Below are 23,732 nucleotides of genomic sequence, written 5' to 3' on the forward strand. Positions count from 1 at the left end.
AACTTTTGATTCCATTCAAATCACTAAGTGGCATATAGACACCCAGCAATCTAAAAGCAGAGGCTTGAAAGTGAATGGGGAAAAGTTTTTGCTTTTTGTTCTGACCAGGAATGAGACCAGATATCTATTCTAGGTGTAAAGGGCTCCAGGCCCTCAACCAGTGTCCTTTTGGGGGCTTCGTGGAAAGGCCATTCAGTCTCCAAGAAATGTATGGGACAAGCTATTTAGGTTTGCCCCATGCACCAAGAGCAGAGGTGCAATTAAACCAGCCTTGGGTCTGTTGGTGATATTCCTAGGTTAGCAGGTTAATGTTTAAAAATCAAAAAGGAAAAGATTAACAGAAGAAAAAAGCAGGTCCCAACAATTTCATAAAATGTATAGTCATTTCAGACAGATTAACCACAGTTTTCTAATTTGCCAGAAATCTACCTGTAAGGAAAACATCGAATCTGCTTAGTTAATACCTTAATTAATATATTAGGGAATATCTTCAAAAATTTAATAATACACCTGGGGGAGTCAAGGTATAAAACAGGAGGCAGAAATGATTGGTTGGGATAGCTTATGAGCATTCCCAGAGTCAGGTCTTTCCTAGGTGGCTGTATTGTTTTGAAGTGGTGTTATTCCTAGAATTTTAATTATGTATACTGAATTCCACTCTAAATTGAATACGAATCACCTTTGGATTATTAGCCCTTTTGTATGACCATATTTAGCTCTATCTTTCCCCTCCATTCATAATGAAGAAAAAAAGGGTACTTACATACATGTAAAATACTATTAATCCATAGCTTTCTTAAATGTCAACAGCCCCAGTGGTCACGTGTGTCATTAAAATTAATCTAGTATATATTTCCAATTACATTTACAGTCATTAAGATTCCTGTAAACTGACTAAGTACATGTACTCATTTAAAAATGGTTAAATAGAGGTACAGTTTTATCATATACTCATGTAATATCAACATGAATTGTAATACATGTTGCTTCTAAGGAGATTAAATAGATATTGAAAAATTATTATTTTGGGATTGATTTATTATTAGTGTGGAAGAGTAATATCTGCTTTAGGTTTTTAAACAAATACTTCCAAAATATAGCATATGACCTATAAGAGTGAAATACTAAAAAAGTTAACATGGAAAGAGTTTCAAAGTATTTTAAGGAAAATTTTCAGTTCTATTCTGACAGGAAAAGGACAAAACCTTAACCATGTAAAATGCAGATATCCTATATAAAACATCCTGTTAGAGAGAACTTTATTTATTTGATTATTGTGTCATTTTGGCTTTTGTAATTCAATACAGAGGATACCAAATTTAGAGAAACTGGAGGAAAATGATAAAGGATCTAAGAAATATGCAATAATGGATTATTTCTCTTAGAGAACACCACATTGTGGGTTACATACCAACTTTCTGTCATCTGAAAAGTTTTGTTAGATGGTAAGTGGCTCTTGATAGTAAGAAAAATTTACAAATATTTCAACCTCAAAGAATCGGGTTAGCGCACTGAACAATCCTCACATCACCACGAGGGACAGGAAGCCACTGTGTGCCTCCTGACATGACGCGATAGGAAGTACTGAGTGCTACCTGGAAGTATGTTTGCCCCCTTCCTCCCCCCCAAAATAGATCCTGAATCTAATCAAGCTGCTAGACCTAATTATCATTTACAGGAAATTACAGGGGATGTCTGAACATGTTACTGACACCATGAGGATAAGATATAGTAATCGGACAAATACAGGATATGGGAAATCTGACAAATGACTCGGGTTCTTCAACAAGTGATATTAAAAAAAAAAGTCAGGGGGAATTGTTACAAGTTAAGCGACTTAAAAGACAACCGAAACAAACCAACCATTAAAAAAACGGTTAGGGACTCCTGCTCATCTGCGAAGGGGTCGCTGCCGAGGTTTCCAGCAGCTCACAAACAAGAGCATGGCAGCTGTGGCCTCCAGCGGCTCGCTCGTGGCCACCCACGACGACTACTGGCTCTGCCTGGGTTCCACTTCCAGTAACAGCTCCTGCCTGTGGAAGTGCCGAGTGCCCTGGGGAAGCCATCTCCCACTATCCTAGTCTCTCCAGGGCTGACCCGGGTCACTCGGTGGGTGAGATTCTTTTTCAGGAATCTTTTTCAGGAATGTGCCTTTCACGGCCACAGTGTTGGAATCCCCAGAGCACTCCCAATCTCCCCAGGCCTTCAGCAGCATGACCACCTGTGACCTGGCTGGGGAAGCCACAAGGAAACAGCCTGGTGGCCAGCCCAGCAAAGCCAAGCCGGGCCCCCATCAACCACCAGACTTCCAGCGGTGCTAGGTTCTTTTGAGCCCACCCGTTCCCTACACCTCTCCCATCCCACCCCACCCCACCCCACTGCACCCCACTCTATAGACTAGGCAGGCTGCAACAAGTAGAAGAAGTTGGGTTCTTTTAAATCAAAACAGCAAAACACCAAAAAAAAAAAAGGAACTTGAGAGAGCTTCACTCTTTACTATCCAAGCCACATGTGAGCCTCCCTGACATCCCATAACAGTGTGCCTTGCACCAAATAAACAAGCTGCCAGCAAAAAAAAAAAAGGTTGGGGGAAAACCAAATAGATATTAGGAATTACTATTGATTTTGTTAGGTGTGATAACAGTACTGTGGTCATGTTTAAAAAGGCACCATCTATTAAAGACAGACTGAAGTTTATGGATGAAATGACAGGATGCCTGGGATGTACTTTAAAGTACTCCCCCTAAAAGTGAGCTGATTGGATGAAAAAAATTGGCAAAATGTTGATAATTGCTGAAGCTGGGAGAAGGATTCGTGAGGTTTCATTGATATTACTCTATTGACTTTTATGTATGTCTGAAAACTTTTTACAATAAAAGTTCTTAAAAATGGGTTACACATGCAAAATTACATTTGAAAAAAAGTTTTTAAAATCAGTTCTTACTACTTTGCCATTGTTGTATACAGTACTTCAGTAAAGTTATTCTTGATTCTTAATCATATTTCCTAACCAGTACATGTGGACAAGTATCCAGCACATCTTGACTTAAAGATATAGTCTGTGAGCGTAATTTGTATTTTCCAACACTTTCACTAATTTATGCCCCCATAATTTTGTATAAAGAGCTGGGAGGCTGATTTCTCAGAGCCGAAAGAACTCAAAATAAATTTGGTAGCTTCTGAGAATAAACGTGCTTCACCCTGCCACTTGCTACACGGAATAACAGATCTGACTTCAGAGGGTATTTTCAGAAGCAAAGATGACTTCCTCTGGATGACTGCCACATAAAATAACTCTATCCCAAATAGCTTTGGACACGCCACCATCCATATAGCACAGGGGTATTTAATTACTGGAATGTAGTTAATTGGTTATGGTCGTGCTGATATAACAAAATTTTTTTCTTTTCGAATGCAGAAAGAATTAGATACTAGAGTCCTGAAAATCAAATATGATATTAGGAAATTAGAAGTTAAACAATAATATGTAATAGAGGAAACATACATATTAGTATCCAACTTACCAAGAATGTTTACTAGTTTGGGCCTATTATTACTTAGCTGATTTGTTTTGAAGAAATTAGAACCAAATAAATCTATAGACATACTTTAAGAATTGGTGAATGGCAAGTACTGCTGCTTGAAGCATTATATTATACTGAGGAAATATACACACCTCTCACGGGGAAGCTTAACTGCTGTAAAGTTGATGCACTTATGCAGTAACCAATTTGGGGTTCATAGGCGATGGTATCTAGACATTCATTCCAATCTTGTACATTAGTAACAGGACAATCCTGCAGATGGGTGACAAGGTCTCCCACAAAAAGGCCTCTGGGTCCAATGGCAGGTGAGTCCTTGGGAAGAGGGCAGAATCAAATCAGATAAATTAATCAGAAGACAAGCTATGATTAATCTGAGTAAAAACAGTTAAAGACACTGAATTGATTAAGTAGGATATTTTGAATACAGAAAATAATCCAGCTTTGAATCCAAGATGTATAGTCCTAGAAAATTAACAAAACAAAACCAAAAAATTATAGTTACTTTTTCTGCTTCTCCAAGATTTTGAATTTTTTGCAATTGGGAAAAAAACCCAAAAAACCCACTTGCCAACTGTTAAGATTAAAATGACAGTTTTTCACAAACTGCTAATTAAATTTTTTGTGTGAAAATAGTCATCAGAATGCCTTCGTTTTCATATATCCTCAGTGGGTAACGTTGTAAAATGAGTCCTTAGTTTGAAACAGTGCCAAATATGCAGACAATATTGTCAGCACAATGACTATTTGAGCCAGATGTTCACAAAGGTAATTTTCCTCTTCCCTAAGTCTGAATAGAAGACTTGATACCATCACAGTTGTTTTTTTTAATTTCTTTTTTGTCAAAGGGAGTGAAATAGAGTTGAAAACAAGCTCCCACCAAATGCTCTGGCTGGCTAGCTTAGGTTTCATATTCCTTACTTCTTAAGAGTAGACATTTGACTTAAAAGCAGAGTATAAAAATAAACAGTAAAGGTAAATGATGCATTTAATCAACAAACTACAGGTAGAAAATCTTGATACTATTTTTGTAACTCAGAACAGAAACAATTTTCAGTATTTGTAAAAGGCCAATGTGTTCACAGAACTATTTGTTCAATGTGAAAGGATCACCAATAATGTCTTCAGGAGAAACTGAGCTTTCTGTATGTGAGAACTTGAACATAAGTTCCTGACATAAAATGTTAAGTGTAACATCACAAAATCTGGTGAAAAAATGTCCAAGTAATCCATTATTTACCTCAGCAACTTCAGTGATAAGCACCCCGACTCCAGTGTAGTAAAAGGGCAAGAGAATTACAGGGAGGAGAACAAGAGCTAAAATACCCAGGAGTGCAAGGACAAAATTATGCCAGATACCTGAAAAGAGAAAAAAGAAATAAGCTCAACCAGGGGCAGGAATGATATAGGTATTTGGACTTCATAACACCTGGGCATTCTGATAAATCAGTAAAGTAACCAGAAGAAGCTGTGAGGCAGATAAACGTACTTACTAGTACAGCAGACAGATGTTTAGTTAGAGGCCTCTTCCATTTCGGATATTAAAATGTAAAATAAGCTTGTTAATACATTAGGAAGACCATATGCTAATATGATTTAACATGAATAAAATCTATATTCTATACCTCTGATATATAGAGGGTGCCAAAAAAGTATACACATTTTAAGAAAGGAAAAAGCTGTATTAAAATTGTAATTATAACGATAACAGAAAATGAATACAAGTCATGTGTATACTTTTTGGCACTCTGGTATATAACACAAATAGGAAATTTTACTTACTATACCCTCTTTTCAGAAAATGTATACATTATTAATATAAACATACTTGTGATCTTTGAAAGGAACTTCAGAACTAGTCAAATAAAAGCTAAGATGAAATAAAAAACATTCTTGCTGAACTGGGGTATGGAAATCTAAAAGGTATTTGGAAAAAGAGATTGTTTGAAGAATTAAAGTATTATGGAGAGTAGTATTGGTGGACCAAGTAGATTATGTATCTTACATCATATCAGACTATAGCCATCTCTACCATATATACAGAGATGGTTAGGTGATGAACCCAGTGGTGTGCTGGAGCGTACTCCTACTGCTTGCCACAGTCTTACCAATTCCTCCTTCAGGGACTTCAGGTTGGCACCTTGAAATTGGCCATGGTAGGAGTACATATTTACAAGCCAGAAACCAGCAAATGCTACATCGCCTCCAGAGGCAGGTGTTAAACATACACTAGCACACTATGTAACCCCTCCCCCATCCCTATCTTTCCTTTCTTCTACTACAATTTTTCTCACTAGGCAGGGCGGGGGCACTACTAGCACTCTGAGCAGTGCCATTCTTGGTTGTGCAAGTCTGTCCCTTGTGTAACAGGATACTTAGCATTTCTGGCTCCATCTACTAAATGCCTTTAGTGCTCTTCAGTCACTGAGACGACCAAAGAATGCCCCCCACCCCACACATTCCAAACATTCCCAGGAGGGTGATAGCATCAGTGATAGAGAACCAATGTTCTATAATGACTGAAATGTAAGCTCAACACATGTCCCAGACTCTCAGGGAGCTGAGTATGGACATATGACTGTTTTGGCCAATAGGATGAGTGGAAGTCATGGTGATATCTCTGCCCTGCTGGCTGGCATATAGCTACTGTGTTTCCCCAAAAATAAGACTGGGTCTTACATTAATTTTTGCTCCAAAAGACGCATTAGGGCTTATGTTCAGGGGATGTCACCTTGAAAAATCATGCTAGGGCTTATTTTCCAATTAGGTCTTAATTTTCAGGGAAACACGGTATGTGATGGAACTAAACCTGAGTCTATAACATAGAAGCAGCATGTTGGAAATACTAATACAGCTAACAAGGCAGAAAAGGCCTGAGTCCTTCAAATCACAAAATTATATCAATGCCGAACTACTTAAATTTGGAATGTTTTATGAGCGTTTAAGCCTGTTATTTTTAGCTATTACAGCAGCCAGATACTTAGCTAATAATACACGTTCCATGTACTATATTTGCATTGTTAAGATGCCACCCCTTCCCCCAGGTGTTGTAAGTAGTTAAATTCCAGAAATATCCAGAGCAAGTCTAGTCTAGGAGATATCGGTAAACAATCTTTTCTGTTCTATACACAGAGCTTTTAAAAACACCAATGGTATCAAATTATTTATCAAAAACTGTATTTTGCTTTTTCATTTATATATTTTGGATCTGTACCTACAGTATCTGTACATTTCATATCTATCCCATTTCTTATATCCACTACAGAGTAACCCATTTTTTAAAAAACATATTGACTTATTTATAAAGTTCCAAACTCATGATCACTTAGGCTGTTTTAACTTTTTCATATCATGCTGCAACAAACAGCTTGGCCCATATTGTTATGCATCTAATTACATAGAAATGGAATTGTTGGATCAAAAAATATGTGCATTAAAATTGACTTCCAATGCGCCTGCATTAACTTATGTTCTCATAACTGGCATGTTTCCTCACCTTCTAAACAATACTGGATGCTATCATAATTTTAGACTGCCATCTGCTAAGTGAAAAGTAAAATCTGTCTTAATTTCTATTTTTTTAATTATGAGTAAGCCTGTACATTTTCCATGTTTATTAAAAGGCTATTTCTATTTCCTTTGTCCAAAAACTATTTCCATCATTCCCTATTTATGTTTTTTGACTGGGTTGTTTTTGTTTTGTTTTACTGATTTGTATGTATTATTTCAATATACGCATTGAGGAACTTGGTCTTTTGTAAGAGGTATTACAATTTTTTCCTCCAGTGTATTGTTTGGCCTCGTTTATAGTTTTGCCTATGAAGACATTTTAAATTCTGGTGTGGTGAAATGGTTCATTTGTATTAAACCATTCCCAGTTCGAGATTATAGAAGATACCCGTGTTTTCTTGTATTGCTTTCATAGCTTCATGCAAAAAACAAAATTAAAACAAAACAAAAAACCCACTAATTCTTTGACCCACCAGAATTTAATGGAACTAATTTAGGAATACAGCTATAACCCTCTTATCCCCTCCCACCCCTGCCAAGTTGCTAGTCCCAACACAATTTCACAAAATAATCCATCCCCACTTATTCAATTTATTACCATTCCCATGTGCTGAATTCAGCTCCTCCCCATCACAGGATGGAACAGCCCACAGGGACGGCCTAAAGGCTTGCACCCTCACTCGCTCAGAATGATACCACCACACAACCATGGCTCTTCCCATCCAAAGCGTAGTTAGGAGGACACAGGACTGATTCCTTGACTCTCTGGGCAGCCTCCTATCTCTTGTCAGGGATGCAACTGGTACCAGATCACCCCTCTAGAGTTCAGATTTGCCCATGATGGCTAAGTGGCAATCAGTGTGGTAGAATACACATTTCCTTTAAACAACCTCTTGTCCGTTCATGATTTGTTTATAAGTACATCAGGCGGGACCAGTGGCTCAGATGGTTGGAGCACCCGTGCTCTTAATGCCCAGGTCCCTGGTTCAATTCCCACATGGGCCAGTGAGCTGCGCCCTCTACAGCTAAGATTGCGAAGAACAGCTCTCCCTGGAGCTGGGCTGCCGGGAGCAGTTGGTGTGAGCTGCTGCTGGCTGCTGTGTGCTGCCTAGGCTACCATGTGCCGCCATGAGCGGCCAGTGGCCAGCGTGAGTGGCTGGCAGCCATCATGAGCAACTGGCAGCTGGCGAGAGTTGCTGACCAACCGACTGGCGACCTACTGCCTCAGCGGGGGTGGGGGGGGCAGCGCAAGGCTCATAATACCAGCATGGGCCAGGGAGCTGTGTCCTACGCAACTAGACTTGAACCGCAGCTAGACTTGAACCGGAGTGGGGGGGCGAAGGGGGTGGAAGAAGGGGAGAAAAAAAAAGTAAAATCTGTCTTAATTTCTATTTTTTTAATTGAGTAAGCCTGTACATTTTTCATGTTTTGTTAAAAGGCTATTTCTATTTCCTTTGAAAACTATTTCCATCATTCCCTATTTATGTTTTTTGACTGGGTTTTATGTTTTGTTTTACTAATTTGTATGTATTATTATTTGCAATATATGCGTTGGGGAACTTGGTCTTTTGTAAGAGGTATTACAATTTTTTCCTCCAGTGTATTGTTTGGCCTCGTTTATAGTTTGCCTATGAAGACATTTTAAATTCTGGTGTGGTGAAATGGTTCATTTGTATTAAACCATTCCCAGTTCGAGATTATAGAAGATACCCGTGTTTTCTTGTATTACTTTCATAGCTTCATGCAAAAAACAAAATTAAAACAAAACAAAAAACCCACTAATTCTTTGACCCACCAGAATTTAATGGAACTAATTTAGGAATACAGCTATAACCCTCTTATCCCCTCCCACCCCTGCCAAGTTGCTAGTCCCAACACAATTTCACAAAATAATCCATCCCCACTGATTCAATTTATTACCATTCCCATGTGCTGAATTCAGCTCCTCCCCATCACAGGATGGAACAGCCCACAGGGACGGCCTAAAGGCTTGCACCCTCACTCGCTCAGAATGATACCACACAACCATGGCTCTTCCCATCCAAAGCGTAGTTAGGACACAAAGCACTGATTTCTTGACTCTCTAGGCAGCCTCCTATCTCTTGTCAGGGATGCAACTGGTACCAGATCACCCCTCTAGAGTCCAGATTTGCCCATGATAGCTAAGTGGCAATCAGTGTGGTAGAATACACATTTCCTTTAAACAACCTCTTGTCCGTTAATGATTTGTTTATAAGTACATCAATGCAATTTTTGTTACAGTTTTTACTTCCTCTAGAATAGGGTTTCTCATATTGGCATTTTGGGGCAGATAATTTTTTGTTGTGGGAGACTGTCTTGTGCATTATAAGATGTTTAGCAGCATCCCTGCCCCCTACCCCCCAGATGCCAGTAGCACCCTCCCTATTTTCTGTATTTTCTATGGTATTTATAGAGGCAAGTTATTTTCTCTTCAGAACATGTATTTTATTTTTGCTTTTTCTATTAAACAGGTTGTACATATTAAGTGTTAAAATGTACTTTGTATAATGCAAAATACATTGTAAAATGTACAATGTATAAATAATTACAACTACAACTGAGCACGACTCTAAACAGGCAAAGAAATTACCCTAAACAGTACCTAACAGTATTTGGAGAAAATAAAATGACTAAAATAGGCTTAAATTGACTAATACTATTAAATTACATTTAATATTCAGTACTACATAATTAAAAGATAAAAGATAGTTATGCAAAATGTGTTAACATCAAAAAATACAACCAAAATTAAGATAGCAAACAAAACGTATATAACCTTTTTTTAAACAGGAAAATACTTGTATGCACTTAAGCGTTTACTCTTCTAAAGAAAATCTATAGCAAAGTTATCAACCTCCAGAAAAACCACACATAGAATTACCACATTCCTAAAAGTATAAATATGAACATTTGGAAAATACAGAACTTTTAAAATTTATAAGCAACAGGTGAACTTGAATACAAAAAGAAGTCTCATTTTAGCACAGTTTATATTATAAAGAACAGTCTTTTGATGTAAGGTTCATGAATTATCCTCCTGTTGGGATCAAAAAACACCATGTTTTACAGAACAAGATAAAGCTCCTTAACGATGTAATCTAATACATACATACATATTTTTCTACCTTTTAACTTTTTTTAAACATTTCAGTATATGTGCTGCCGAAGCGAGCACTTTTTAAAACATTTTAATTATATTTTTACTACTCTAGCAAAACATGACCCTTTAGAGATGTAGGAATCAAAAAAATTATTTCCTAGAAACAATATACAAGAAAGAGGCATATTTATTTCCAATTACACTCCTGGAAGAACCTTCCCTAGTTTGAGAAGGGTCTTTTCTCCTTTTCACTGGCTATTTTTATTCTTAGCATGTGTTAACATATGAGTTTTCAGGTTAGTTGACTGAGCAAACCTCCTATCACAACCATCAAAGGGGCACATGAAGGGCTTGTCCCCGGTATGGATTCGCTCATGTGTACGCAAATTGAAATCCAGGGAAAAGCGTTTTCCGCAACCTTCAAACGTGCACTGAAAGGGTTTCTCTCCACTATGGACTAGTTGATGCCGTTTTAGCTTTGAGGCCTCGACAAAGGCTTTGCCACATTCGGCACATACATGGACTCTGGGACCGTGGGTATGCAGATGCTTTCTCATAGCACCGCTATCCCTGAACATCTTTGCGCAGCCCGAATGAGGGCAAGCGATTGGTTTTGGAATATCATCTTTGGATTTCTTTTGCTTAAATTTAGCAAACTCTGCCAGCTGCTTTGGATCTGAGAGGTCAATGCCAGGTATTCCTTCAGGAGGAAATTTCTTTCCTGTCAGGTACTCCGAATAATCAGGAGATGAGTTAACCTCAACCTGTGCTTCTGCCTCATGGTCACTATTATTGCTTGGGGACCACATGGTAACGGAAAACCCACCCTCCAGGGTTTTTATCTGCATCTGCTTCTGCACCCACTTAGTGCCACCCGCCTCAGAACCGCCGCTTCCCGTCCCGGCCTCGCCCTTGGTGCAACTCTTACTGCTGGGCTTTTTGTTGCGGCGCTTCCTGCGGTGGCTGTAAGTTGACGACGGCGCGGAGGCTGATAGGGAAGCCAGGGTCTGCTGGAATTCGTCTTGGCTGGCCGGGATGACTACCTGGCTCTCGAGGGTGTTAGCCTGCGGGTCGTCTCCCTCGTAGTAGCTCACCACTTCTTCCTCTGTCTGCACCATGATAGTTTCCTGGTCGTCGCCCCCTTCGGGTTCAATAACGAGTGGCTGCAGCAAGATCAGAGGCGAATGGTGGTGGCCACCGTGAACCCAGCTGCCGCCGATACTCTCGTACTGAACAGTGTCCAACGCCATGGTCTCCACAGGGACGGTGTCCACAGGGACGGTGTCCACAGGGACGGTGTCCACAGGGAAGGTCTCCACAGGGAAGGTCTCCACAGGGAAAGTCTCCACAGGGAAGGTCTCCACAGGGAAGGTCTCCACAGGGAAGGTCTCCACAGGGAAGTTCTCCATAAAGAAGGACTCCACAGGGAAGGTCTCCACAGGGACGGTCTCCACAGGGAAGGTCTCCACAGGGACGTTTTCCACAGGGAAGGTCTCCACAGGGACGGTCTCCACAGGGAAGGTCTCCACAGGGAAGGTCTCCACAGGGAAGGCCTCCACAGGGCGCACCTGCACAATCTCTGTAGGCATCTCCGAGTTTTCTGTGGCGATGTAGACGGCGTTGTTTGAAGCCATGGCTGAGAAATCTGAAGAGGCTTTGGCTACTGGGCAAGGGGTGGGTGACTAGAAAGTCCCGCAAAAAAAGGTCCGAGGCAGAAAAGCACGAGCTCCGGAAGACAACACGAGCTCCGGAGAAAGGTGTGAGTCCGAGAGAAATGCGCGGGCGATTGTGGAAGATACGGAAGCCGTTGTGACGCCGGGGCAGCCTGGCGCATGCGCTTCAGGGCTTCTGCGCCTCAGGGCACCATGCGCATGCGCATGCGCATGCGCTTTCGGTAACCCAGCAAGCGCGCGCCACGCCCTTCCCCTCGCACTCATGCACGTGCTAGCCCTCACATCTCTGCTCCACTCACCTGCCAAGATACTGCTTTTGGAAAATTAATTCGATAAGCAGGCTCTTTACTGTATTTTGCTGTTATTTAATTTCTGTTGATTTTATTGTTACCCCCAGATGTATAACAGTATCTGGGAAAAAAGGCCTCCTTTCTAATATTTATGCTTTCCCCCCTTATTTAATTGCACTGATCCACATTTACAGACAATTTAATAGTGTCAGTGATAGTTGATAGTGGGATTTCTTGTCTTCTTCTTTAATAAGAATGCTTCTAAGTGGTATATCATTAGGAAGTATCCAGCTATTTCTACCTTTACTAAGGATTTTTGGTTTTTCGCCGTTAATGGATGTTGAATTTTGTTAATTACCTGTTTCAGTATCTGCTGAGATGAGGCTTTTACTCCCCCAATGGTTAATAATGTTTACCACATTCAAATAGATTTCCTAATGTTGAACCATCCTTTCTTTTAATTTTCTTTAAATATATATTTTTAATTTTTTTTCTTTTTTTCCCCTTCTCCCCCTCCCCCCCCCCTTCAGTTGTTTCTCAGTCCGGCGGTGCAGGACACAGCTCCCTGGCCTATTCTGGTACCATAAGCCTTGCGCTCCCCCTGGCTGAGGCAGCCGTTCACCGCAACAGCTCACAGAACTCATGGCTTGCTGGCTGCGAACCGCTCACAATGACCTCACAATGGCCTCCCGCTGCTCATGGCAGCACACAGCACCCCATGCCCACCTCGCCCACCTCCAGCTGCAACCCAGCTCCAGGGAGAGCTGCCATTCACAATCTCAGCTGTAGAGGGCGCATGTAACTCACTGGCCCATGTGGGAACCCAACCAGCGACCGGGCACCAGGAGCACAGCGCTCCAACCATCTAAGCCACTGGGCCAGCCCCATCCTTTCTTTTACATACACCACGTGTCTGTAGAGTTTTTCAGTACTTTAAAAGATGTCATCTGTTATAATGACTTTTAAAAAATCTTAGTTTCCTTCTCTATGTGATCTGGAAAGTTTATACTAAACTGGAACTTAAAAGAAAAATCTTTTCCTTCAAGATTTGAAAGAATTCCACCTATGCAACTTTCAGGGGCTTTAAAAAATATTATTAGTTTTAGGTGTACAGAACAACACAGTGATTAGACATTTATATAACTCACAAAGTGATAACCCCAATAAACCCAGATAACCCCATCTGATACTATACATAATTATTAGAATATTATTGACTATGTTCCCTATGCTATACTATATACATCCTTGTGACTTTTTAAAAAATTATAGTTGACATTCAATATTATTTTATATTAGTTTCAGGTGTATGGCATAGTGGTTAGATATTTATATAACTTATGAAGTGAGTCCCCAATAAGTCTAGTATCCATCTGACACTATACATAGTTTTTACATTATTGACTATGTTCCCCATACTGTATTTTACATCCCCATGACTTTTGTAACTACCAGTTTGTACTTTTTAATCCCTTCACCTTTTTCACCCAGCCCCCTAACCCCTTCCCATCTAGTAACCATCAGTTTGTTCTCTATATCTGAGTCTATTTCTGTTTTATTTTGTTCTTTAAATTCCATAAGTGAGATCATATGGTATTTGTCTTTCTCAGTCTGACTTATCTCACTTAGCATAATACCCTTTAAGTCCATCCATGTTGTTGCAAATGGTACGATTTCGTTCTTTTTTATGGTTGTGTAATATTCCATTGTATATACAGGGGGTGCCAAAAAAATGTATCTTTTTCAAATTGTTTTGGATTTCTTCAGATAAATACCCATGAGTGGAACTGCTGGGCCATAAGGTAGCTCTATTTTTAATTTTTTGAGAAACCGCCAGTTTTCCATAGTGGCTGCACCAATTTGCAATCCCACCAACAGAGAACAAGGGTTCCCGTTTCTCTACATTCCCACCAACACTTGTTGTTTGTTGATGTATTGATGATGGCCATTCTGACAGGTGTGAGGTGACAGATATATCATTGTGATTTTAATTTGTATTTCTCTGATGATTAGTGACTTTGAGCATTTTTTTCCATGTCTATTGGCCATCTATATGTCCTCTGTGGAGAAATATCTATTCAGGTCCTCTGCCCATTTTTTAATTCAATTGTTTGTTTTTTCGGTACTGAGCTGTATGAGTTTTTTTTTTTACTAGATTTTGGATATTAACCCCTGATGTATCAGATGTATCCTTGGCGAGTATCTTCTCCCATTCAGTAGGCTGTCTTTTAGTTTTGTTGATGGTTTCCTTTGCTGTGCAAAAACTTTTTAGTTTGATGTAATCCCATTTTGTTTATTTTTTCTTTTGTTTACCTTGCCTGTGGAGAAGTAGCAGTAAAAATATTACTAAGGATAATGTCTCAGAGTTTACTGCGTATAGTTTCTTCTAGGAGTTTTATGGTTTCAGGTCTTACATTTAAGTCTTTAATCCATTTTGACTTTATTCTTGCATATGGAGTAAGGTGGTCCAGTTTCATTTTTTTGCATGTATCCATCCTATTTCCTAGCATCATTTATTGAATAGACTATCTTTACCTCATTGTATGTTCTTGCTTTCTTTGTCATAGATTAAGTGACCATATAGGCATGCATTTATTTCTGGGCTCTCTATTCTGTTCCACTGACCTATGTGTCTGTTTTTATGCCAATATCATGCCGTTTTGATTACTATGGCCTTTAGTATAGTTTGATGTCAGATAGCGTGATACCTCCAGCTTTGTTCATTCTCAAGATTGCTGTGGCTATTCGGGGTCGGGGCAGTCTTCTTCAACTTTCTTAATTTCTCCTATTGTAACTAGCCCATTGTGTGTGTGTGTGTATAATTTTTTTTTTTTCTATCGCCTCTGGGGTTTATTTAGGCTATTTTTTAAATAATCATCCAGGTTTTTGAAAATTTTGCAGAGATGAACAAAGAACACTTTTGTAATTGTTTTAATTTTCTCTTTATCAGTTGTCATTCCCCAATCTGACTGCTAATTCTGTCTATAGAAGCTTTCTTCCATTCTTTTTCTTCAAAGAACTAACTCTTGGATTTAAAAGTTCTATTTTTCTTTTTTCTAATTATCTTCTGCCTATATCCTTACTAATTACATAATTTCTTAACTATTTTATACTTTTTTTCTCACTTCTTCAGTTGAATGCTTAACTGATTTACTTTCATTCCCCCGCTCCCTCCTTTCTTCCACCTCTCTCCCCCACTCCGGTTCAAGCCATTGTTTCTCAGTCTAGTTGTATGGGACACAGCTCCCTGGCCCATGCTGGTACCATAAGCCTTGTGCTCCCCCTGGCTGAGGCAGCTGGTCACCGCAGCTGCTCACAGAACTCACGGTTTGCTGGCTGCGAACCTCCCGCTGCTCATGGCAGCACACAGCAGCCTTACACTCCTCCCCCGACCCCCTCTAAGGCAGTCGGTCGCCAGTCATCGGTCAGCCACTCACAGTAGCCCACAGCAGCACACAGCAGCCCACGCTGGCCACTGGCCACTCATGGCAGCACTCGCTAACCTCCACTGCTCAAGGCAGCCCAGCTCCAGGGAGAGCTGTTGTTCACAATCTTAGCAGTAGAGGGCGCAGCTTACCGGCCCATGTGGGATTCGAACTGGCGACCTTGGGGTCAGGAGCACGGCACTCCAACCATCTGAGCCACCCGGCTGGCCCTCATTTCTTATTTCATAACTGCCCAAGGCAGTGCATTTTCCTTGTAGAAAAACTACATTTCATTATCATTTTTAAATATACTGCAATTATGGTTTTGAATGAAATTGGACAATTTTTATGTTTCATGGGCATTTGAAAAGAAATTGTAGTATAGAGTTTAGCATATTTATTGAATTTTGTCTTACTAAGAGCTTTGATGATTGACTTTTTCATGCCTATATGCCATGTGTTAAGAGATATGAGACTCATTTATTACATCTGGTTTTTTCCTTGTGCTTTTTCCATTTTTGTTTTGATGGTTTGTTACCTGATATAGTAAGATAACGATTACATTTTCATTGTGGATTATATTCGATATGATCATTAAGTGGCCCCCTGTCTCATTTAATGCTTTAGTCATATTTTCTGTTCACATTTGCATGGTATATTCTGCTCCTTTTACTTTCAATCTTTTTAAAATAACTTATGTTGGTTTTAGTTCTTTTTAATGAAGAACATGGAAATGTAAACTATTTTGCTCTACTACTTTTGACTGAGAATCTTACAAACTGAATTTATTAATCAAAAGAGATGTTTTCGTTTGTTATGTGAGTTCTTTCTAACCACTAACAACACATAGATGAATAAAGAAATTTAAGTCTGTTACCTGCACAAAATATCCTTAGTTGCTGGACTGGTGATATAAGTTGCAAATGAGTGGTGAACAGATCAACAAATGCTCCAGGATAAATAATGAAGAGAAAAATCCCAAAGCCATTAAATCGAACTTGTTCCCTAAGAAATCACATAAAAAAAAGGAATTTACTACTAGTATTGCATTTGTCAAATTAATAATATATGTAACCTTAAAACATCCTACTGTACTTCATATTCTTGCTTAAAAAAACAAGTCTCTCTGGATAGTCAAAAAGTTATACCTAAGAAAGGAAAAAACTGTATTAAAATTGTAAAACTCAATATATACCAATAACAAAAGATGAATACAAGTCGTGTGTAGACTTTTTTTGGCACCCCCACTAACTAAATGAAAAACATTTTTATGGTTTACTCTGAATTATTTTCAGAGGACACAGTAGAAAATATAATTCAAATACATTATCTAAACTTTTATAGGTGTCTTAGCTATTAAAAATGAAGGTGGAGGTTTATGTAAGTGTACTCCTATTGAATTAATGTTCAAGTACATTTTAAAATGCATAATGCTCAGACTGTCCTTAGGAGAACTATTTTTTATGAAGTAATTCTCTAAAAATGGAATTACATTTAATAGCTTCATAAGACCACACAGCTACTTAAAAAAAGCATCGCCTAAATATATTGTGCTGTTACTTAGTACTAAATACAGTGGTACCTCGGTTTTCGAACATCTCCGTTTAGGAACATTTCAGTTTACGAACGCTGTAAATTTTATGGATCTATGGTATCAGTAGATAGTAAAATTCGTGCTAAATTTGCAGTTTTAGGGGTTGATTTTAAAGGTCTGGAACGAATTAATCCATTTTGTATTACTTTCAATGGAAATCGTGCCTCGGTTTTCGAACTTTTCAGAACTCGAACAGTTTTCCGGAACAGATTATGTTCGAAAACCGAGGTACCACTGTACAGAAAAATTACTGTAAAATTCACCTTTTTCTTGGCAGTTGGGATTTTATCAAAAAAAATTACCTACATTATTTCACATACTGTGAATTATTAAACTGTTAATAGCAATGCTGTTCTATGTATTATAAAACCCTAAAGGCTGCAATGCTAAAAACGTGGAAACAAAGGTGAAAGAGATTAAAAAAAAAAAGTAGCCACCCATTTAAAGCAATATATGGCACACCTGTGTAAGAGTGTATGCTCTGTCAAAATGAGGGTTTATTGCCAGTCAATAGACTCTTATTCATATGCAACTGGAAAGTAAGAAGTAATAAAAACTTCTCATCTAAAACCTTTTATCCGGTCCACACCCAAAGGATAAAACACATTCCCATCAGTATATGCGTTCCTTATGACAATAATTATCAGTGGAAGTAAAGAGGAGTGTGACTCCTCCTCTCCCCCATCATGATTTTATAAGTTTAATAGTCTTTAAAATGCTCAGGTATAATTATAATGATATATTTGGGCAGTCACAACAAGAGGGCATGATAATTGAAGCAAGCCCCAGGTCTCATCCTCCCTTATCTTCCACTTGGGTGTCTAGATAGACTATGATATTTGTTAACAAACCCAGAGCTTTTGGTGATATTGCTCTAGCTAGCAGAGGCCATGAGTAGAGCAGCAAAGTATTTCAGCTGATAAGCCAAAGAAAGTACTAAGAAGGCAGGTGGGTGGGCTTTGAGTGCAAAGGTTATCATTCTGACCCAATAATGAATAGAAAAATTAGGTAGGTTTCAGGATTGGATGGAACTCTTGAAGTACCATGAGGATATATAACCATGCTGGCAAAGGATAGAAAGACCCAGATTATAGATATGTGTATGGTTAATTGAGCATATTCATCAATATATAAATCTCCTCTGCAAAGAGAGGTATCGCAAAATAATAATGACGGATATGCACTGGGTAATAACCACAGAAAGAAAAAATAGCAAATGTAGCAGATTTTAGTAATAAGCCCTTGTAAATGAAAAGCTTCTTTGCATGTAGTACAAAGAGAAAGGTAAATATCATTACCTAATAGCTGCTATCCCATGTCCAATTTCGTGTACAACACCACTAATGAGGACTGCAGCGAAGAAATAGGTCAGTTGGTTGACAGGTAAATTTATACCAGGAACCTGTTCGTAGACACAATGATAAATACACACTTGGGCACCAAGAGAGACGATGTTCACTCTATGTTAAAGCTTAAACTTCCAACCTGAAGGTTCTATAAACTAAAATATGAATATCAATAGTTCACTTCTTCATTGTAAAGACACTAGCCAGTTTTTTGAACTAGGAAGTTTTTGAACTAAGCACACCAATCTAAAAAAGAACAAGAAATACCAGGTTAAAAAGTTGAAATTTTAGCTTCCTGAACTGCACTGTGGGAAAGAACTAGAGAGCCTGGCAAAATGCCAGGGAATGAGACATGACACTGAAAAAGTAAGCAGCTGATCCATTCTCAAGGACTGGAAGCCTGATTTGGGAATTCTCATTATAATTCCTAGCCCTTCCACTGTATTGTTATTCCAAGGTTCACTTGAATAATACAGGATATCCCCACTTCCCATCAATGAATTTCATTTCAGTATTTTCAAGTTATATGACAGTTGATAATGATAATTAAAGGTAGTGTAATAAAGCACCTTATTTGTGTGCGAGTACCATGCCTCCATTTCTTTGATTCCATCAGTTTGTCCAGTACATTGGTAGTATCAAAGTGATACATCAATATTATATTAAAATTGAAATTTAATGCAGAAAGTTAGGCATTTGGAACATACAGACATGTTAAGGACCTACGAAGGATCAGGAGTCATCTTGCAGTCACATGCTCCTAAGATGTTGTACATATATATATCACGGCATTCACAAGGGAAGTTTGCTATTGTAAGAGCTGCATGGTTCATTTTTTTTTTTAGATACCCAAGATTCTGCTCGTAAGATTAAATAATTGCTCCCAAGTTATGTCATCTGTTAAGGAGACATTCTATAAATTAGGCTAAGTGGGGCACACCAGGCATCATTAATACTATTTACATACTGAGCATCTATTTCTTACAGTCCAAGAGTCGGGACCCTAATGGTATCTTTCTAGAGGAAATTCCTTTTTTCTTTTATTAATTTAACTATAAAATATGTTTAAAGCAGGAAAACTTGAAAACACAAAGAAAAATAGAAGCCTATAATCCTCTAATCCTCCCAAAACACACAAAAAACTATTCTCAATGTTGTAATGCATGTCCTTCTAGTCTTTCCATGTACACATTTTAAAAAATTATACTTTTATTATAAATGTGGTTTTGAAATCTCAATAGTATCACAAATATTTTTCCATGAATATTTTCTGGTTCAACATGTTTTTTTTTTTTTTTAAATGTTAAGAATACCTCTTTTTTTTTTTTTTTTTTAAAGATTTTATTGGGGAAGGGGAACAGGACTTTATTGGGGAACAGTGTGTACTTCCAGGCCTGTTTTCCAAGGCAAGTTGTTGTCCTTTCAATCTTAGTTGTGGAGGGTGCCGTTCAGCTTCAAGTTGTTGTCCTTTCCGTCTTAGTTTCAGGGGGCACAGCCCACCATCCCTTGCGGGAGTTGAACCAGCAACCTTGTGGTTGAGAGGATGCACTCCAACCAACTGAGCCATCCGGGAGCTCAGCGGCAGCTCAGCTCAAGGTGCCGTGTTCAATCTTAGTTGCAGGGGGCGGAGCCCACCATCCCTTGCGGGACTCGAGGAGTAGAACTGGCAACCTTGTGGTTGAGAGCCCACTAGCCCATGTGGGAATCCAACCGGCAGCCTTCGGAGTTAGGAGCATGGAGCTCTAACCGCCTGAGCCACCGGGCCTGCCCCTCAACATGATTTTTAATAGTTGCATTGTACTGTATGGAATGGATTGTTGGGCATTTAGTTGTTTTAAAAGTTTCTGCTCTTATAAATTCTATAATAAACATATTTGGACACATGTACCCAAATATTTTGGGGAGATAAATCCTTAGACAAGCATAGTTGGTTCAGGCTCCAGAGAAGTATAACTTGGGTTTGATGCTCTGGCTCCCTCCCTAACTAGGAAGTTTGGATTATTCCAACACTTCAATTTCCTCATCATTAAAATAGAAATAGCCACATTTACATAAAAGGGTAATTTTGAGGATTACATGAGATAATCTGTGCCCAATGTTTAATATTATGCCTCACAGAGAGGGTAACAAATGCTATTATTACACACAATTTAAAGGACTTTGATATATATCAAACTGCTCTCTAAAAGCAGACCCTTCCATATTCACAGTTTCTGCTATTAGTTTTATGCTTATGTCTTCCTCATTCTGTGTTCATATAAAAAGAAATCTGTTTTTTCTTTCAAGGTCTTTCATGATTTTATGCTTTAATTTTAATTCAACTGGAATTTTTGTGCACAACAGAAAAATTTCACTTTCAAGCTTCCTTTAGTACTGCATTTCCCCGAAAATAAGACCTAGCCGGACCATCAGCTCTAATGCGTGTTTTGGAGCACAAATTACCATGTTTCCCCGAAAATAAGACCTAGCCAGACAATCAGCTCTAATGCGTCTTTTGGAGCAAAAATTAATATAAGACCCGGTATTATATTATACTCAGTCTTATACTAAAATAAGACCGGGTCTTATATTAATTTTTGCTCCAAAAGACACATTAGAGCTGACTGGCTAGGTCTTATTTTCGGGGAAACACAATAACAGAAAAAGAGATTCAAACCACACTGCTTGGATTGCTTTGTAAATTCATTAGTAATTCCAAGTGTCCTTTCCCTAGTTTTCATAATCATCACTTTTAATGTATATATAATATTTCATTGAATGACAATCCCAATATTTAACCATTTCTCAGTTACATATTGTGGTTGTTTCCAATTCTTCATAGTAATAGTGTTAGGAAAAAGAGCTTGATGAATACCTGTTTTTTTCTATATTTGGGACATTTTTATGATGCTCATTATATAAAGCTCTCTTTATCCAGACCCTACTAAGCAAGTCTTTTAAAATACATCAGTGTATCTTCTTCCACATACCTGCTCCATTCCCATGTTGTCAGGCGTCTTTCTGTTCAGATCAGTAGTTTCCTTTTTTCTGACCCCTCTCTAAATTTATGTACTTAACCTTAATTCTCATACTCGTACATTCCCTCTATATCACAAAGTATACTGGTTACTTTACCTTTATGTCAAATAAATCAGTAGGCTTGATCCAATAGGACACTGGTTCTCTCTCTTTATTATTTTATGGATGTAATAATGAGATAAGGTACGGATTTGAGCGTGTAACTATACCAACAGATGGTAGGTCTTATTTGCTGGCAATAGTATGCAAATGCCCGTCTGTCTAGGCCATGATCACACAGGGTATTAGGTGAACCAGAATACTGACCTCTCAACAACAGTGTGCCAGGTTTTTGGGAATTCATGCTAAACGAGACTATAGGGAATTATAGAGTAAACAAAAAGTATGTTCTCTAAGGCATAAGTATGTTCTCATGTCAGGAGACGTAACATTCTTAAATGTATACATAAATACGCACAGTGGACTACATAGGGCAGCTGACTTAATGATTTCAGAGCATGACTCTCCTAGCAGAGTCAATACTTTTGTGAGCTCTATTAATAAACTGAGAAGCAAAAAGAAGAAATAATTTCTTCTCTGAACATCTTGCCAGTCTAATCCTATCAAGCAGACAGGACAATGATCATATTTCCTCCAAACCTGCTTCTGCTTCTACTATCCTCTTTCTTGGCAAACAATAACCAATTATGTATCCCAAGAGTTACCCTAAACTCTTCCTTTTCCCTCCAGCCTCACATTCAATTAATCGCCAAGGCCTGAAAATTCTACTCCAAAAGATCCCTTGAATCTAACCCCTTCATTCTAATTACCACTAATTTAGTTTAAGTCTTTATCACTTCTAATGTGAATTATTCCAACTGCCCTCTTAAATGGTCTCCCCATCTTAGGTGTAAAGCTACTTTGGTGCATTTTGCACAGACCTGTTATCTACAGTTAAAATCAGAACTTGTTATAATAGCCCTTCATAACCCAAACTCTGCATATATCTCCCATCTTAACTCCTGCACCATATACTACTTAGACACAGGTCAAAGTTACTTTATAGTCCTTTGAAGAATTACCGGTCTTTCTTAAGGGAGTAGAGCATAATGGCTATGAGGTCAGTGGTGGATGAGTGGTGGATCCACCATTTACTAGCTGTGACCACAGGCAAGTGACTTAACATCTCTGTGCCTTGGTTTTCTCCTGTGAATCTTACTTCCAGATTGTTGCAAGAATAAAAGAAAATGGGCACCAAAACCTCACATGGGAAGCAGTGCATATTAACTAGGTTTTATTATTTCTATTATTATGCCCTCCACCTTTCCATGTTATATGGGTCCCTCTGGTACTAGGACACTCAACTGCCACCTTCCTTTCCCAGGCTATGTGGACTCTGTCCACTCTTCCACCGAAGCTCTCCTCTACTCTACCCAGTGCCAGGCAAATCTCAGCACACCTTCTCTCTATTCCAACAGCACCTTATACTTTATCTAACCATAGCACAATTATAGCAGCTCTCCCTCTAGACTAAAAGCTCCATTACTGCTAGGATTGGATTTTGTTCCCCATATAAGCAGGACTCAATAACAAATGGCCAATCGCCAGAATATACTCAGTAAATGTTTGCTAAAGAAATAAATCATCTCTTCTGAGGCCTCACCTGGAGAATCCTTTTAACCTCTAAGAAAGAGCTAGTTACCATTCTCTACAAATGACTTCTAAATCTTCCCATAGTGACCTAGCCTAGTAGAGGCCACAAAGTGTTGAGTTAAAAAACAAACAAACAAAAAACTGTCACTAACTCGTAAATAGTCTCTTCCATTAATAAGAATGTGATTAAAAACATAACATCCATGACTCCTGGAAATGGAATCTATAAATGTAAAAATTTTGAAATAAAAGCCAATGGTAAAGCACCTTTTCAAACTCTGGAGACATGAATTGATAAGGTAAAGGTCTACTCATGCGCTTTAAAGAGAGAATTATTATAAATAGCTCACATTCAAAGGAGTACAACTCAGCACATTATTCTTCACAACAAAAAAACCAGTGACCATTCAAAAAGGTCTTATACTTTTAATTAAAAGGATATTATTCGTTAGAGTATGAAAGCCATGAAGAGGAAATGCGAACACTTTGCATAGGATAAAAATGCAATTCATTTATATATTATAAAGATCCTACATCAGCATACTTATTCTTTGATAGTAACAATCATTTAACAACTCAAG

General features: G+C 38.6%; 1 protein-coding gene and 1 pseudogene across 2 annotated transcripts in view; one reads left to right on the plus strand and one right to left on the minus strand.

The window, feature by feature from the left end:
- MBTPS2 (membrane bound transcription factor peptidase, site 2) overlaps positions 1-23,732 on the minus strand; it is a 42,221-nt gene that overhangs the window by 12,692 nt on the left and 5,797 nt on the right. Inside the window, exons 4-7 of one of the 2 annotated variants that reach the window (XM_033109953.1) lie at positions 18,454-18,557; positions 16,439-16,566; positions 4,783-4,901; positions 3,677-3,857 (exon numbers count right to left, since the gene is read on the minus strand). In XM_033109953.1, coding sequence (XP_032965844.1) covers positions 3,677-3,857; positions 4,783-4,901; positions 16,439-16,566; positions 18,454-18,557 — 532 coding nt within the window. Of the gene's footprint in view, positions 1-3,676; positions 3,858-4,782; positions 4,902-10,117; positions 11,774-16,438; positions 16,567-18,453; positions 18,558-23,732 lie in introns of those variants that run through there. The other variant, XM_033109944.1, reaches the window with a different exon arrangement.
- On the plus strand, positions 1,819-2,321 carry LOC117024787 (pancreatic progenitor cell differentiation and proliferation factor-like; annotated as a pseudogene).

Source organism: Rhinolophus ferrumequinum, chromosome X, assembly GCF_004115265.2.
Source record: "Rhinolophus ferrumequinum isolate MPI-CBG mRhiFer1 chromosome X, mRhiFer1_v1.p, whole genome shotgun sequence".
Taxonomy (NCBI): domain Eukaryota; kingdom Metazoa; phylum Chordata; class Mammalia; order Chiroptera; family Rhinolophidae; genus Rhinolophus; species Rhinolophus ferrumequinum.